This window comes from Aquarana catesbeiana, linkage group LG04 (assembly GCF_042186555.1).
Source record: "Aquarana catesbeiana isolate 2022-GZ linkage group LG04, ASM4218655v1, whole genome shotgun sequence".
Taxonomy (NCBI): domain Eukaryota; kingdom Metazoa; phylum Chordata; class Amphibia; order Anura; family Ranidae; genus Aquarana; species Aquarana catesbeiana.
The window spans coordinates 221,459,124-221,476,462 of record NC_133327.1 but is presented as its reverse complement, the minus strand read 5'-3'; the positions used below and the strand labels follow the sequence as shown (position 1 = coordinate 221,476,462).

Here is a 17,339-nt window from a genome sequence, read left to right as displayed (position 1 = left end):
CCTCCAAATGTTTGAGGCAGGAAGGAAATTACACACTAGAACTTTTTTCAAGAAGACTGATCGCAACAGATACATTCCCACTAACGGCTGTCATCACCCCAAATGGTTAGGAAATGTACCAAAAGGCCAACTTATGTGCATTCAACGCAATTGCAGCAGCCTCAAAGACTATGACTGCCAGGCCAATATACTTATTGAGAGGTTTGTGGAAAAGGGATATAAAAAGAAGGACCTGGAATCCCTAAAGAATCATATCAAAGTAATGGACAGAAACAACATGATAGAGCAGAAGAAGAAAGAAAAATAATCGGTACAACGAGATGGCCTTCCTCACAGGTTTCAGCCGACAACATAAACTATTAGAAAAGGTTCTCAAGAAACAATGGCCTGTTTTACAATCGGACAATATTGTAAGAAATATACTTCCAAATAAACCCTCTTTTATTTATAGAAGAGCTCCAGCTTTAAGGAATAGGTTGGTGCACAATGCATTAGATCCCCCTAAAAAAATCAAGATTTTTAAAGATCTAAAAGGATTTTCTAAATGTGGAAAGTGTCTTCCCTGCAGAAGAAGCAAGAAAACAGAACGAAAGAAAGTGGCTTTCAGATCTCTTACCACAGGGAAAGAATACAAAATTAAGGAGTTATAGCGTGCACTAGCACACATGTCACATATGTTCTCGAATGCCCTTGCCACAAATAATATGTGAGCAGAACCACTAGACCCCTATTCGTTAGAATTGGGGAACATATAAACAATATTAAAACAGGCTTTACAAAACATGGTGTATCCAGACACTTTAAAGAGTGTCACAATGAGAACCCATCAGGTGTCATTTTTTATGGCATAGACAAGATAAAAGGACACTGGAGAGGAGATAATAAAAGAATAAAAATCTCCCAAAACGAGACCAGGTGGATTTTTACTTTAGACACCCTTCAGCCTAAAGGCCTGAACATTGACATAGATTTAAACTGCTTCCTCACCACCTTCTAATTTCTGTTTTTATTACTTGAGTCACACACTCATTTTTCTCCTGTTGAAGTTTACATTACAAGGGTTCCCCTATTAACTACTGTTTCCACCATTGGAATCTTATATTTCATCTATATTTTTTATTATATTTCATCTATATTTCATTATATTGAATTTTCAAAGCATCTCTGTATGCATGTGCTTTTTATATCTTACATTTTTATGCGATTTGCTGGGATTTCTGCATTTTTTTTGCTTTTTTTTTGGCATTTTCACTGCAATGATACCCTCTCTTTCTAGTATTTCTCATGTACACCTACAGATGTTACATATGTAACATAGATGCCATTAGAATACTATCATGTTACCACATTTTATTACATTGAATATCAAGGCTTTTTTGTATGCATGTGTTTTATAAATGTACATACATTTTTAGTAATTTTTAGCAATTTTTTGCAAATTGCGACTTCATGCGACTCGCTGCGATTTTTGCCATTTTTATCGCTTTTTCACCGTAATGACACCCTCTCTTCCTTCTAGCACTTTTGATGTCCACCTACGGATGTTACTATACATTCTTTAACATCACTGTCCTCTTTAGTCAAAGATGTCACTAGCAGAACACCATCATGTAACCACTTTTTTAATCATTGAATAACAAAGGCATTTTTGTATGCATGTGTTTTATAAATGTAACTTACATACGTTTTTAGCAATTTTAGCAACTTTTTGCTTTTTTATCGCTTTTATTCCCTCTCTTCCTTTTAGTACTTCTCTTTTCCACTTTCGGATGTCATTATACATCCTTTAACATCATTTTTACCTCTAGTCAAAGATGCCACTAGCAGAATACCATTATGTAACTATATATTTTAACTTCATTTTGTTATATTGTGTACCATGATATTTATTGTTGGATTATGCAGTGTGTCCCTTATAATTAACTCGTTGTTAAGTAGTCCTTTTAAAATTACAACTCGTCATGTAGCGGAGTAGTGCTGTTTACCCATTGGCATTCTAAATCACACTACTATCAATAGCATCTGCCATGCCGAAGTCTGGACTAACCAAAAATGGGAGCAGCCACATGGCGCTCCAGATGATGTCCCAGTGATGAAACGCGTAGGGTTGGATTAACAGCGTTATCGCATCACTTCTGGTTTCGAGCCGTGGAGCGCAGATCGCTCCGGCTTCCTGATTTTAAGCATTTTTTGCTTTAATGATTTTTATTAAATGTAAGTACCCATCAGTATTACTAATGAATATTTGGAAATTTGTACGGTATCTGTCAGAGAAGTACTTACCGAGGCCGAGGTGCCGAGAGCGGTTCACCCTTGCGACTAAGCGCAGCTCGCCCCCTGGAGGTGATACAGTGAATGAGAGGCACAATGAGGCACAGGCTACCCAGCAGGCAGGAGTAGTTCTGCTTGGTGGTCCTTGTAGGGTTGTGCAGCTGTGCAGAGACTAGCAGATGCGATGACTTGCTGAAGGAGATCAAACAGAAAAGTCCAGAACCAGGCTGAGGGTCAAACACAAAAGATTAGTAGTCCCAATCACTGGCTGAGGGATGGTGTCTGGGAGACACAAGGCAAGTCCAAGTCACAAGCAAAAGGTCAGGCAAGGAGACAGGAGGCAGGTCCGGGTCACAGGCAGAGGGTCAAACAAAGGAGACAAGGCGGAATCCATTTAAGCAGGCCGAGGGTCAGGTCCAGGAGAAGAGCAGAGTAGTCAAGATCAATCCGGGTCACAACAGGCAATCAGGTACAGGAAACAGAATCAAAATACAACAGGAAGCTGAAGACAAACCAGCAATTTGTCGGAGCACAAGAGCAATCTTTATAGGCCAGCCCAAGGGTCACGTTGAGCGTGAGTGTGCGACGTTTTTTTGGCACAGAAATGTTACTTTGGCACAGAAATGTTACTTTGAATTGCAGATTTTGCACAGGATTGTGGATTTCACACAGGAAAAGTTAGCACCTTTCTATTTGTTTTTTTATTTTTCATTTCATTTTTGTTTGAATGCACATAGCTTCTAACAGTATGCATTATAAATAAGCGATCAGGAAGTTTACACAGTAGGACATCCTCTACATTTCTTATTTTCTGCACTTTTTTTCACTTTTTGCATTATATGCACCTGTGGTATACTTGCAAATTACCTCTTAATAAGAGCTGCGCCATATCTATCCTTCCCTTTTTTCACAAAATCTCACTATTGGACATCCTTTATAAGGATGGCTACACTAGCCCTAACTGGGCTTCCTTTAGGGCTAGTGTAGTCAACTTCTATGGCACATTCTAATAGTCAAGCACAGTAGTACACGACTGCGCTAGTGTTATTATGTCAGCAAGCTGCATCATGAACTGTGTTATCTGTGCAATGCTGGCTGATAACAGTTCCAGGACATTGTAAATCCTTTGCATGCTGGGTTCACCCCCCATGATGAGTAATGTGTATTAGAGAATACTAGTGTAAGGCCTCATGGTATATATAGTCTGAGACTAGCAATGTACATAAGCACAATGAAAGGTGCACTGAGACCATAAGCTCAAAGACCGTGCTTCTGAGCTTTGTGGGACAGAACTGCTAGATTAAAATTAAAAATGCCTTTTCTTGCTCATTCTGAAAAAAATTTAAAAAAAATTAGATTGGCATTAGTATCTATAGAAAGACTTTTACCTGCCTTTAAATGTAAAGGTTTAGTAACCCTTTAAACCCAAACTCCAGCTTGTTAAGGGTAGACCTTTGTATGGGCTGCACTGATACCAAAAAACCGTAGGAATATTATTTTGAGCAATAAATCCTCCGTTCATTTTCTTCCTTGTGATTGTGTAATATTTGCCAAGAATGTATCATATCCATGTTTTGAAATATTGGCTTTAATTTCTAATCCCCTTACAGAATTCTCTGCCAAGGAAAAAACCTCATCTAAATACTGATTTGCATATTATAAAAAAGGCTATAGACCATCAAATCAATTTTCCAATTATAGAGCCACCTCATTCATCTGTTTTCTGTCCAGTCTGTTCCTTACTGGCATCTCTGCTTTTAAGCTGACAACTGCTGGAACCACAGAAGCAGTAACGGCATGGTGCCTTCTTGATTTCTTGTCAACTGGCAATGGCAGCAGTTGTCTATTAAAAAAACATGGGAGGATTCATTTGTGCTGTCCTTAGTCATAGCTGCTGCCAGAGTTGGTACAATTTGTGATCAGAGACACTTGTATTATATAAAGACCACAGCCTGGAGGATCAGTATATGCTGGAGAGCAGTGGGGGTTAAAGCAAACCTAGCTTGCTTTAAAGCCTAAATCTAACATTTTTTTTTAAGTTTTAGGTTGGAGAAGAAATAAACTGACAGGGGTGCTTAAAATATTCAGCTTTTATTTATGTAAAATCTTTATCCCAAAGGAACTGCCATGCTGTCCATAGGTGCCCTTGTGCTTTTTCATCCAGAGTGGAGGAGGCACTCTAATACAGGTTTGTTACTGGCCAGATCACCAGGTGAAAATAGGGGGGGGGGGGGGGGAATCCTAAAGGAGGAAACTAATACAACCACTACATCTAATGATTGGTAATTTGTGATATGTTTCATTTTTGGTTTTGGGTTTAAAAAGAAGTAAATCTATTTCGACCATACTTCTCCTGTTGGTCACAGGAGTGCACTTAGTTCTGCACTGCTGTGAACCAGATTTAGCCAACAGTGGGCTGAAGTCCGCTGTCGGCTGACATCACAGAGCATGTCCAGGTTCTGCAGGGATCCCAACAATATGTTAGAATATGTCCAGGTGCCTGACCAGGAGCTGCTATTTATAGCGTGTAAAACAATTGCCCCCTACACATGACAAATAGTGGATTCATGTCAATGATGCTCTATTGAAAGAACAACAAGTGTATCAAAATAGAGGCACATAAAGTATGGGAGCCATGGTTGGCGATCCCCGGGTTAGCCCCTTTCTCTTTAGTGTCCTAAAGAATACTACAGTGTTTATTGTCTGTATAGGGGGATAAAGTACAGCATTGGAAAGCCTGAAAGGATAAAACTTCCAGTTTGCAAATATCTGTGTAAGCTATATTTTCAGTTGGTGTAGGCATGTTCACTGTTTTTCTGATATGTATAGTAGACAAATGTCTTTGTGTGACAGGTTTGGGTACAACATTTGTTACACTTTAATTTTATCAAAGTCTTCACATACTACTATGATACTTATAGATTTGAGTATTATTAGCAGGGGTTATCCCAGGTCTTGGCTTCTAGCGGGACCCTCAGTAATAGAATCAGTTGTTTTTTTTGTCTTGAAACTTGTGCAAATATTAATGGTTATACGATTGGAGGCTGTCATGTATCTTTGGTTATACTAATGTGCAGACGAGCTCACACTTTGATTCGATTTTTTCATTATGCTTTTGTTTTTGTATGTCTTACTTTATTAATAAGTGTTCAAAAAAACGTTTCAATGAAAATTGTCAAAAAAAAACCCATGCTGTATTCACAATGCCTTACATCGTGTCTGCTGCAAAGAAAAAATCATTGCTGACCCATTCAAGCGAATGGGGAAGTTCCGCAAACACCCCACAACTTCGTTCTGTGGATGTGGTTGTGGTGCTTTTGTGTAGGCAATTACGAGGTTAAAACAAGTGGTGAAGATGCATCACTTACTATGAAGAAACATCATATCCCACAATCCCTGGGTCTCAATCTAGTGCTCATGCAGGTGAGAACTAAACAGTAATTACATATGACCCAAACAAGCAGGCAGAGCATTCATGTAGACACAGAGAGCTCTATCATACAGTGTTTAGCACTCCCACATTAGCTTGCATTGGACATTGTGTGACCCAGAGCAGGAAGCTGCTCAATCCCCTTGACGCATAAGTATCAGCTAGCTAAAACAATACATGGAAATAGGGTAATCAATGAGCCATGACGCTACAAACTGCAGCCTTAACATGTGAGCTCATCATTACAAAGCAAGACAAAAAACAACATAAGGAATTTAAATACACTAATACCAATTTAAAAAAAACAAACCAAAAAAATTTCCTATGATTGTCAGCTCCATTTAGTGACCATACTGTGTTATTTTTCTTATAGGGGTATTTCAAGAAAAAAAAATTCCATTATTGCCACTAGATGGAGTGGGCAGTCATAGGAAATACATATTAAAGTGTTATGCCGCGTACACACGACCGGACTTTACGGCATACTTGGTCCGGCGAACCGGAGTCTGTCGGATAATTCGATCGTGTGTGGGCTGCAGCGGACTTTTTTTCCCCAAAAGTTTGACGGACCTAGAAATGAAACATGTTTCAAATCTTTTTGACGGACTCGAGTCCGGTCGAAAAGTCCGCACGTCTGTATGCTAGTCCGACGGACAAAAACCGACGCTAGGGCAGCTATTGGCTACAGGCTATGAACTTCCTTGTTTTAGTCCGGTCGTACGTCATCACGTACGAATCCGTTGGACTTTGGTTGATCGTGTGTAGGCAAGTCAGTTCATTCGAAAAGTCTGTCGTAAAGCCCGTCGAAAAGTCCGCAGGACAAAGTATGCCGTAAAGTCCGGTCGTGTGTACACGGCATTACTAAAGCCACATCAGTAAAATCAGTCTGTATATGCAGTAAAGCATGCCTGTTAGGCCTCATGCACACTGGACATTAAAATAACATTATAAAAAATACCAGTAGCTTTGCAGCGAGTTTTTCAGCTTTTTTACATTTTTGCAATAGCTTTTTTTTAGTGTTTTTCCACGTTAGCGTTTTTTTTTTTTTTTTTTTTTTTCCAATAGATCAAAAATGTTAAAAATGCTGATGAGCCACGTTTTTGAGCGTTTATCAGCGTTTTTTGACATTAGAGCGTTTTTACAGCTGAAAACGCCTCTCAGAACCCACTATTTTTGTTTTGTTTTTTTTAAAAGCCAAAAAGCGCCCTAACATGATGGGGAGTTTATTGACTGTAGAAAAAAAAGTCTGAAGACCAAAAACAGCTGCTGTAAAAACATCCAAAAACGTCCAGTGTGCATGAGGCCTTATACTCGCTTTGGAACCTAAGGGGTTAATCCTTTGCATTGTGTATAAAGGCTGTTTGACCCCGTCTCTCTGATCCTCCTCTTCTTCCACTGTCTCCAAAAAATTAATCTGATATTTACAGAGCGAGGGGATGAGCTGTGTATTGCTAGAGAGTTTTTTTTTTTTTTTTTGCTTGGGAGAGTGCATGTGATCAGCACAAGGCCAATCGGCACTGTCCAGACTGAGAATCGGGGGATAATGAAAACTCCTTCTACAAGCTTTACTAGGAACTGATAGAAGTCACAAGACTGCTATATACTTGTGATGAGAAAAGATATTTATCAGTTTATATTTATTAAAATAACTGCATTTCCATGTTCTGTGTACTATGGGAGACCAGATATAATGAATGCAGGTTCTGGGTTAGCAACACTTTAAAGTGGGATAAAGGCAGCTCCCTCCCTCACCAGCTTAACATCTGTGTGCCGGTTTTTGGCCATCTTCATTGGTTGGTGCGGGATGATGTCACTCCTGTGCATGTGCAGAAGGCCATCGTTGCAGCACACAGGGTTGTGCCGGCCGCTGTAAGCTGAGCTGCACATGCACAGAACCAGAGCAAGCAGGTAGGTGAATTTTATTGCAGAAGAGGCATTGCATGTCTCTCTGCAATGAAAAACCTGCCTGCTAGCAGTGAATAACAGCAGATTACAGGGTGGGTTGGAGGGATGGGGGGTTAGAGTTAAAGTAGAACTGAAGGCAAAACTTTTTTCCATTTTGGATAGAGTAAGGGAGGGTTGTAACCCCTGAATGTTTAATTTTGCCATCTTTGTCTCATTGGGGAGATTTACCTCCACTTCCTGTCTCATAGCCAAAACAGGAAGTGAGAGGAAATCCCTGCTAATTAAGGCAATATCTTGGGGACCCCCAGATAACCAGAACTAGTGTCCCCATTGAAAGATTTCCCCTCCTATTAGTTTTCTGGGGACAACCTGAAATTTGGGATTTCTTTTATTTTACTTTCAATGATAATGGTAAACAGGACAAATAGAGAGGGTGACTCTCTCTAATGGGGACACAGACAGGAACAAAAAATTGAGAGGTGTTCTTATATATCCACTCCATCCAAAACTAAAAAAAAGTTTTGCCTTTAGTTACTGTATACTTTAAGGGCTCGTTTAAGGGCTGCAAAGAGTTTATGTATGGGAAAGATAGGACATTTGTTAGAACTGTAACATGTTCTTGGTGGCTCAAGCTACCAGTGCTAGTCTCCTGGCCCCAAAAGATATATTATTATTATAGATTATTATTTTTAAAATTATTGTTGTTAATTAAAGCACTGTGTTGTGTTTTATGTCATACCTAGGAAAGCTCTAAATATTCCATGTTTCTCTGCTATGAAATGTTGAAATGTAAGCATGAGGCTAATCACCAGCATCAAACTTTGGTTTTAATGATGTGTTGTAAATTCCTTTCACATACAGTCATAAGAACTGGCTGGAATTGTGTAACAATCAGGCAGTCTTGCTTGTCAGTGTCACACTGAGGCATGCAACGGCCACTAGAGAGTTTGAAAGAATACATTTTACGTAACTCACATATTTTATACATATTCACTGATCTAAACTGTGTTTATGTGATTAAATTATTATATAATGGGAGAGGATAATGTTTTGCTGTGCTTTTATTCTGTTAGCAAGAACTATTTAGAAGATGCACAGGACACATTTTGCATTCTCACTATAGTAGCATGTGAACATGCACAAAATCATAAAACGCGCAAAAAAATTATGCTTGTGGTACACTATTCGTGTAGCATGAAAAAATGGAAAAAATCCCATACATATGTGTGATGTATGACTAGTTCATAAGGAAGGAAGGTCTGTTTTCCCTGGTGGGGTACTGTGGTATTTCATTAGACATCAATTTTAAGTGGCCAAAATATAAACTGTATGCTTTGCCCAATAGGATTTAAAATTAATCTTGAAACTGTCATATGCTGGTGCAGGCAATGGCGTCACTAGGGGGGGCCAGAGGGGGCCCTGACCCCCCCCAACATTATGCTGTGCCCCACAATGTGCCCCCCCCAATTAAAAAAAAAAAATTCTTTTTTTTTTCACAAAAAGGCAATGTCTTTTTGTTTGCATTCGTAGCGGATGCGACACATCTTACTCGGGCCACCGCTGGAGTAACACAGTCTCTATTGAGAGGGAGAGCGTCCCCAGTCAGCTCCTGTGGGTGATTCCTCCCCCCTCCCTATGCTCGCTGACACTGCATAATGCAAGCGCTCACACAACCATGGCCGCCCGATCTGCTCCTTCCCCTGCATCCTCATTGGCAGGAAGAGTGAGTTACAGGAAGGACTCCACAAGGACTCTGTTACTGAAAAAAACAGACTGATTTCTCCCATCCTTAGGACAGGAGAACCAGCCTGTAAAGAGTGGTGACTGCAAGCTGAGCCGAGTGTCAGTCTATGACACACTTTCACAGCCCAGCGAGTCCAGCCACCCCCCTCACTCTCCACATGTATGTTAGAGCAGAGATTAATACAACTCCTCCTCCTCCCGCCCCTGTTCCTCCTGAGTCTTCCAGTCCCGCCCACACTATCCCCAGCGTGCAGCTGTATCTGAAGAGAGGGGATGTGTGGGTGGGAAACATGAAAATCAGCAGCATTCCTGACTGTGTGTTAATGATGCCTGAGCTTCTAGCCTGGACCAGTGGGTAAGTGTGTGCACTGCAGTACACTGTAATCACTGAACTGCATTGTCTGCATCCCTTCTCTCCCCCATCTGTCCCTCCCCCTCTCCTGTTCTTTCAAGACCTTCACAATTTACTTTCACTTTCAGTAAGGCAGGCAATAGATGGTGCTTATTTCTTTCCTGCATCCACAGATTGCAGGAAAGAAACTTGCATGATTCTCACATCAACACAGACAGTGGTGACAAGGGAATATCCTTCCTGCCCAGTAATTGTATTCTCCCAACAAACGGTGATTATCACTAGTGGCTATAGCAACCACTAGTGATAATCATAAGAGTATCTGGCAGGTTGGTTGTACCCAATTTCATCAATCAACTTAGTACATTCAGCCTGCTCATTAATGGTTCAAATCTCAGCCAGTTCCTGCTGAACCAGCTGAGATTTAAACTGCCTATGGCTGGTCTTAGCACTTAGGCAGCCCATACATTGATTACTTTTTTCATTCAACTATCAGGTTGAATAAAAATAAAAAGAAATAATCCAATTCTCCCATCTACACATTATAGGTGGATTGGGGAATCCTCCCAGTGTGGACCAGTGGTGGAACTACCAGGGTTGCTGTCCTGTCCCGGCTAGTCAGCGTTGGTCTCTGTCTCCATGGCAGCAGCGGCACATTGGAACCCAGTGCTGGTTACTTTATGGGGCTGATGTACAGGAGGGGCAGCACAATTTGTTGTTAGCGATGGGCTGGTCATGTTCAAAATCCCACATGCCCGATCCTGCCAGGAAGCCGGTGTTCTGACATATAGTGTCCTCCTATCAGATAGTGTCCGCCCCATACTGCGCAGGCGCAGCGCCTGCGCAGTACGGAGCAGCAGGAGATGCCGAAAATGTCCGAAGTTGATCAGCTGTACACGGCGCTCGGGCACCTGTTAGCGATGGCTGTGTAACAGGGCCCCTCGCGGGCTCGCTTCGCTCGCCACGCTTCGGGCACGGCCTCGCTGCGCTCGGCAACTATTTATTCTGACTCTATGTCCACTTGGATAGTAGGGAATGATCCTGGACATAGGGTAAGAATAAATGCGCAGGCGCCGTGTACAGCTGACGATCAGCTGTTGAACTTCGGAGACTTTCGGCGTCTCGTTTGTCCTCCGTACTGCGCCTGCGCAGTACAGGGCGGACACTTCTGGATAGGGGACTGTATTCGACAAGACACCGGCACTACACAGCGCTAATCACAGACACTGAGACATTTCCCTGTCCACAGCTGCACAGATCAGGAATGTCTCACTGCCTGTGATTAGCTGTATGCAGTGTCAGCTTCCTGGCGGGATCGGGCATGTGGGGTTTCAAACACACCCAAACCCATCTCTAATGGTTGTAGAGTAGACAGTTGAGCTCCCTGCAGGTTGCTTAGCAGCAGTGCAGCCTTCTCTGACATGCTGATCGTGATGCAATTCAGGTGATGCTGCTAGTCAAATCCTAGTGTTAAATATCATAGTGATTTTATTGATCAAAACCCACACCTTACAGGCATAGAGCCCACATGGCTGCTGAACATACGGTTGATGTGGTTGTACTCTTGATGCTAATAAATACTCTGTTTATTAGATCTGACTGGGAGCATCACCTGGATCACATCCCAATCAGCATGTCAACAGAGAAGGTTATACAGCATTACTGCTTCTAGGTGACCAGCTGGGGGCTCGGCTCTCTACAACCAATAGTGGCAGCCTTCCCCTGCATACACCCATAATGTTACCAGCACTAGGCCCTAATAGACTGCCGCCGCTGCCAAGGAGACAGATGCCAGACCAGCGCTGTCAATAGCAGGGGCAGGACAGCAAGATGAGGCTGGGGAACCCCACAGTGGCAGAACACCAGGGCCCGGAGCTCACTGCAGAACATGTGAAAGGGCCCGTTGTGGGATCGTAGTAAAGGACCCCAGGATATATATATATAATTTAATTTTATAGTTGCCCCCTACTTTTGTCCCTGTCCCCCCATGTGCCCCCCCTAAATATGAAAGCTGGAGATGCCACTGGGTCCAGGCCAAAATGACTTGATTCATAGCACTATAGACAAGCTTATCCTTTGTGTTTAGATGATGCTGCAGAGCAAAAAAATACTGACTGCCTTGCATTTCAACTGTCTTTCATTTGGCAGGTCATTATAAGTAAAATGGCTATGGGCACATGTTAAAACCTTTCTGTTGGTATAAGGGAAATTCTTCCTCACTTCCTGTCAAGGAATCTTAGAAAAGTAGGAAATATCTAGAAATCTCTACAAGAACACAGCAATATTATTAGACTAACCCTGAGCCTTCTTGTAATAGTGTGCCTTGGAGATGTATTTATTTCTTTTTTGTAATAAGCCCTTGAGTCAAATCTCTGACCATTGGCCCATACATTGATACTTTTACTTCCCTCTGTAGTTGACACCACACCTTTCTCAAGCTCCTTCCCCCTACTGTTCGGCATATTTGAATCTAAACCTAATATCATTAGAATGACATCATTATAAATGCCTTCAGCACAATATTTTGTCTATCACTGACCCCATGTTTATGAGCATGCTGCCATTGTCACCCTTTGGCTGCATCGCCATGAGAATTTGAGTTCTACTATCGGAGTCTTTTGGGACAGCCAGTGCCCCCTTTTCTACATGGCTATCACTTTTGATATGCTTTATCCCTCAGGCTTTTTACCATTTTTGTTACTCATTGAAAGACTCATTCTGTCTTACCAAAAGTGACCTCTCCACAACTAGACACCATGTTCTAAATGAGGTCCAAAAAAAGATTTATATAGGGAAATCGGGACCTCCTTCCTTCTGATGGTAACCCCTTTAGATGCATCCCATAACTTTATTCACTTTCCCCACTACCAGGCTACTCACTTTGCTGTTTTTGCAATCATCTGAAATAAACACCCCCAAGTTTTTTCTGGTTCTGGCTAATGCTGTATCCCCAATATTGCACTCTGAGGATTCTTTTTCCCAAAGTTCATTTTTTTTAATTTAAAAGCAATGACCTGCAAGTTTCACATCTTCAACCAATCTTCCAGTGCAACCCTAGTGCCCACCTTTGTGTCATCAGCAAAAGACATACCCACCAAACCTTTAGTTATATAATTTGAAGATTAAATAGAAAAGGATCTATTACGGGGCCTTCTGGTGCACCACTAGTGACTGGTCTGTGTTCTAAATGAACAAATGAACTGAGATGCAACAAAGGGAGAAAACATGCACTTAATTTAAAGAAACGTGTCACTACTTTAAATCTGTCTAGGTGATCATATAACATAATGCTAGTATAATGCTGGAAGTGATACAGATTGTTGTTCTCTTGTAGTATCCTAAAAGTATGATTTTTTTTTTTAATGGCCTGTAGCTGTATCTGTATAAATAAGTTTGCCCTCTCGTAACTGGTCCCCGTGAGCTTCATTTTATGGGTTTTCTGTGAGGTGTGCATGCAGATTTGATGATTGTTATACATTGTTTTGTATCAAGGGATCACTTTTGCTGTAAGGGTTAAAAAGTAAAGTTCAGAAGAAAACGGCTGTGGGAAGCGGATGTTTTTTTATGTTCTTCTAATTGGTTGGATTTGTGGTTGTTGATATAAAAGAAATGACCCTTATGGTGCTTAGTCATGTAGAAAATGGTGGCTGACTCACTGATCTGTACAAGGCCCTGCACTCAATTCCCTTTATGTCAAAATGTCAACAAATCTGCTTATTTTATACCATGTAGCAAAGGCTAATCTATCAAAGAAGTAACTGCAAAGTTGTCATTGATACATAGCTCAAACTCAGGTGATGATTCAGACAAGAAAAAAGTTGCTTACTTCAAAGTGAAATGAGTCAGTTTTATAAATTGAATTTTATGTAATTATATTTATTTTTGTTACAGGGGCGTCATGTTAAAACAGGGCAGCTGGCAGCCATCAAGGTCATGGATGTCACAGGGGTAATGTATACTTCTTTTACCCTCTAGCATTTGAGCGCTAGGATGTTTTTTTCTATAGGTGTGTTTACATACAGTATCTTTTTCAATGAATTAACATTGGCTTTATATTGTATCTTTGTGATAAATCTCACAAGCTGCTCAGTTAATTTATTACAAGTTAGGGAGGAGTATCTATCTATCTAACCTATCTATCTATCTATCTATCTATCTATCTATCTATCTATCTATCTATCTATCTATCTATCTATCTATCTATCTATCTATCTATCTATCTATCTATCTATCTATCTAACCTATCTATCTAATCTATCTAATCTATCTATCTAATCTATCTAATCTATCTAATCTATCTATCTATCTATCTATCTATCTATCTATCTATCTATCTATCTATCTATCTATCTATCTATCTATCTATCTATCTATCTATCTATCTATCTAACCTATCTATCTAATCTATCTAATTAATCTATCTAATCTATCTATCTATCTATCTATCTATCTATCTATCTATCTATCTATCTATCTATCTATCTATCTATCTATCTATCTATCTATCTATCTATCTATCTATCTATCTAACCTATCTATCTATCTATCTATCTGTCTGTCTGTCTGTCTGTCTGTCTGTCTGTCTGTCTGTCTGTCTGTCTGTCTGTCTGTCTGTCTATCTATCTGTCTATCTATCTCAGCTTCAACCAATGAAACTAATACTTCTGTCAACGTTTATTTTGCTGTCTGTGTCCCTATTGGGGAGAATTCACCTCACTTTTTGCTTACCTGACAGCCTGTGACCATAGGTCAAGAAAAAAGTGAGTGACCATCACCAGGACTGGAAGTCACAGACAGTAATAATATTCTGACAGAGGTTTTACTCCTTCCCTTCTTGACAGGAAGTATGGGGAAATCTTTAGAATCTGGATACAGGCTGCGATAAAAACCTTAAAGGGGTTTTAGCTTGAGTTAGGTTTTAAGGCCATAAAGTTTTGCTACAGTGACATAAATGGTACAGAAGACTGCATTAATTGGCATGCAAGTTACAGAACTGTCATTCCTACTTGCTGTCATTTGGAATGGCAGGTCATAGCTAGTCTCTGAGGTAGGAAGCTTCCATGGTTGGATGAATCAATATTTACTGGGATCATTTGAGTTTTACTAAGTCCTGGCATGCAGATGGGGCAAACCTGATAGAACATATTATATATCAGAATGCAACAAGGTACTAAAAGCTGGAGCATAAATTCTATTGCTGACTCTTTGCTTTGCTTTTGATGTTCATAGTTGGCAAATGTGCTTGGGTATTCTTTGGCGTGCCAAAACTCTCTTCACAGTTCCCAGGGCATTCATTACACACATTTTTGCCAATCCATGTCACTTCAACAAGTACCATCTTAAAGCCTAGTAGACACAGGCTGAACGTAGGGCGGCATCGGAAATGTGGGCCGTGTATACTGCAGCCAGTTGGACAGAAGTCGGCTTCTGTCAATGGGGTATGACTGAAAAATGGCTTAACGCACTGACCGGAGTGTTCTGGCGGGGGGCCCTCCTCCCTGTCAGAACACAATACCACACCAGGGGAGATTGTTGTATTAACATTGCATGACTAGTACAGTGGCTCCTCTGGAGTTGTCAGTTTTTTTTTTTTGTTCAGCCTCGCTGGGTTGAAAAAAAAAAAAAACTACTAGTGATTACTAGGCTTTAGAGGCAGAAGAGATTAAACACTATGCTTTATTTTGTCCAATGAAATGTGCTCCCTACTGATAGCGCTCCATCTAATGTTTACTCTAGAGGTGAATGCAGCCTGTAGACATGCAAGCTTATGTGTTTACAGTGGCAGCTCTGGGCTAAAGGTCCTTCTAAAGACACCTTTACCTCTTTCACCAATGTGTAAGGGGACTACAACAGGATCGAGAAAAGAAGGCTAACCTGATTTTCATTGAATTCCATATTCCCAGTTTTGAAATTCTTTGTCAAAAGCTGTTGCCAAATTATTATATTTTGAATGGAGTGAATCAGTTGACATTCCACTAAAACATTGATGTTTTTGTTATCATTTCCTCCTTTATCTGGAAAGTTCCAAGTGGAGGTCATTGAATTGTTCCAAAATAAACCTATTAGCATGAACGTTCCAAAGGAACATTGTTACTGTACCAGGGTCACTCTTGTGAGGTTTGGTGAAAACATGTTCACTACAGTATTATTGTCATTATGCTCATGTGAGTGCTTAAAAGCCCCCCGGCCCTCATGCAAAATCAAAACATGGACCATAATATAATTTAAATACCTGATAGTTCTGGAGGTTTCTTTTTTTGTACAAACTCCAGTAAATCGTCTACAAGCATAAACAGCCGATTGCAGAATGGTGCAAAGAAACATCAAAGTAATACTGCTTTGTCCTGTGCATCTGGTGAATGGGGGCCAGTAGTAGTTGGGTTTGGGTTGGGCCCAGGATCTGTTGCATATAGTGTGACATGGAAGTTAAAAGTACACTACTTTCAAAGTTTTGCATTTATGCTAATATTGTCCAAATCCGTAATATATACAAAGTAATTGATAGGATTGGTATCAACAATCTTTGACACCAGTTGTTTGATCTTTGATCCACCTCCACTTGGAACAATTAAATATAGCTTAATTGTGTCCAATTAATGTGGCTCAAACATGAGTAAATAATAAGAAAAAAGTATACACTCAGGAACTGAATTGCATAATTAAAGTGTAAAAATTATAAAGTGCTGTCCATGTGCAAAGAAAAAGAAGGCAAGCGCTGACCTTAAAAGTTCAACTGTTCCCAGACAATGGGCATTATTCTTGACAAGCAGTAAGAGAGCTTTAAAACAAACCCTCACTGACCTCTCTAGCTCCATGTACTGTGAAATAATTCATTCTGAAAGTTCTTCAAAAATCACAAAATATACTTTTGTTTCTTAAAGTTTATAAACGCCTACTGTGTGTTTACATTAGAAGACCGACAGCCTGGCCGAATTTTGCTTTTCTTAGAAACTAGCTGAGATTTCTGTACATCTTCAGTGAACTTTGATTCCTTTCTTCACAATGCCTATAGTGAATGAGCGCTTGTTTTAAAGTGATTTTACTGCTTGTTTGGAATATGGAAATAATTCAGCATATATAGGCTGGGCAGATTCACTTTAAAGGTAAATAACACTAATGTACACAGTTCACAATAGCACAGAGGTAGTTATACCCTGGTAGATGGGAAAATTGTCTCTGATTAATCAAAACACAATAGCACGTAAGCCAATGTAAACTGGTCTCTGATTTAGGGATGTTTTAGGAGTCACTTATGCATAGCCTAAAGCCTACTGCAGGACATAACTTACATTTCGTAGGAGGTGTTTTTTGTGTTGATGCCTCTTAGGTGAAATCCTCCTCTATCCATGTCCCCCTTGGCCCTACTGCCATAATATTCCTGTGTGGCGGGGGTTAATAGAATTGTGGGAGCTGTCACAGGCCTGCTCTTTCTGCCCAGCTCCCACATTCATAGAATCTGTTCAATTATTCGCCAGTAATCCATTAATGGATCCCGTTTTATTCATAGAAGCTGTAGTAACAGCTTCCATGAATGAAGTAGCTGGGCGAAAAGGGGGGGCATATTTGGACACTTTTGATGAGAGCCCATGACAGCTCCCACGGTTCTATTAACCCCTAACACAGGAAAATTACGGTGGC

The 17,339-nt window shown here is 40.5% G+C and overlaps 1 protein-coding gene across 20 annotated transcripts in view; it reads left to right on the top strand.

Moving 5' to 3' along the window:
• Positions 1–17,339, top strand: part of TNIK (TRAF2 and NCK interacting kinase) — a 451,082-nt gene that overhangs the window by 159,783 nt on the left and 273,960 nt on the right. For all 20 annotated transcript variants that reach the window (XM_073626212.1, XM_073626214.1, XM_073626204.1 and 17 more), the window contains exon 3: positions 13,593–13,649. In XM_073626212.1, the coding sequence (XP_073482313.1) occupies positions 13,593–13,649 (57 nt within the window). The remainder of the gene's footprint in view (positions 1–13,592; positions 13,650–17,339) is intronic.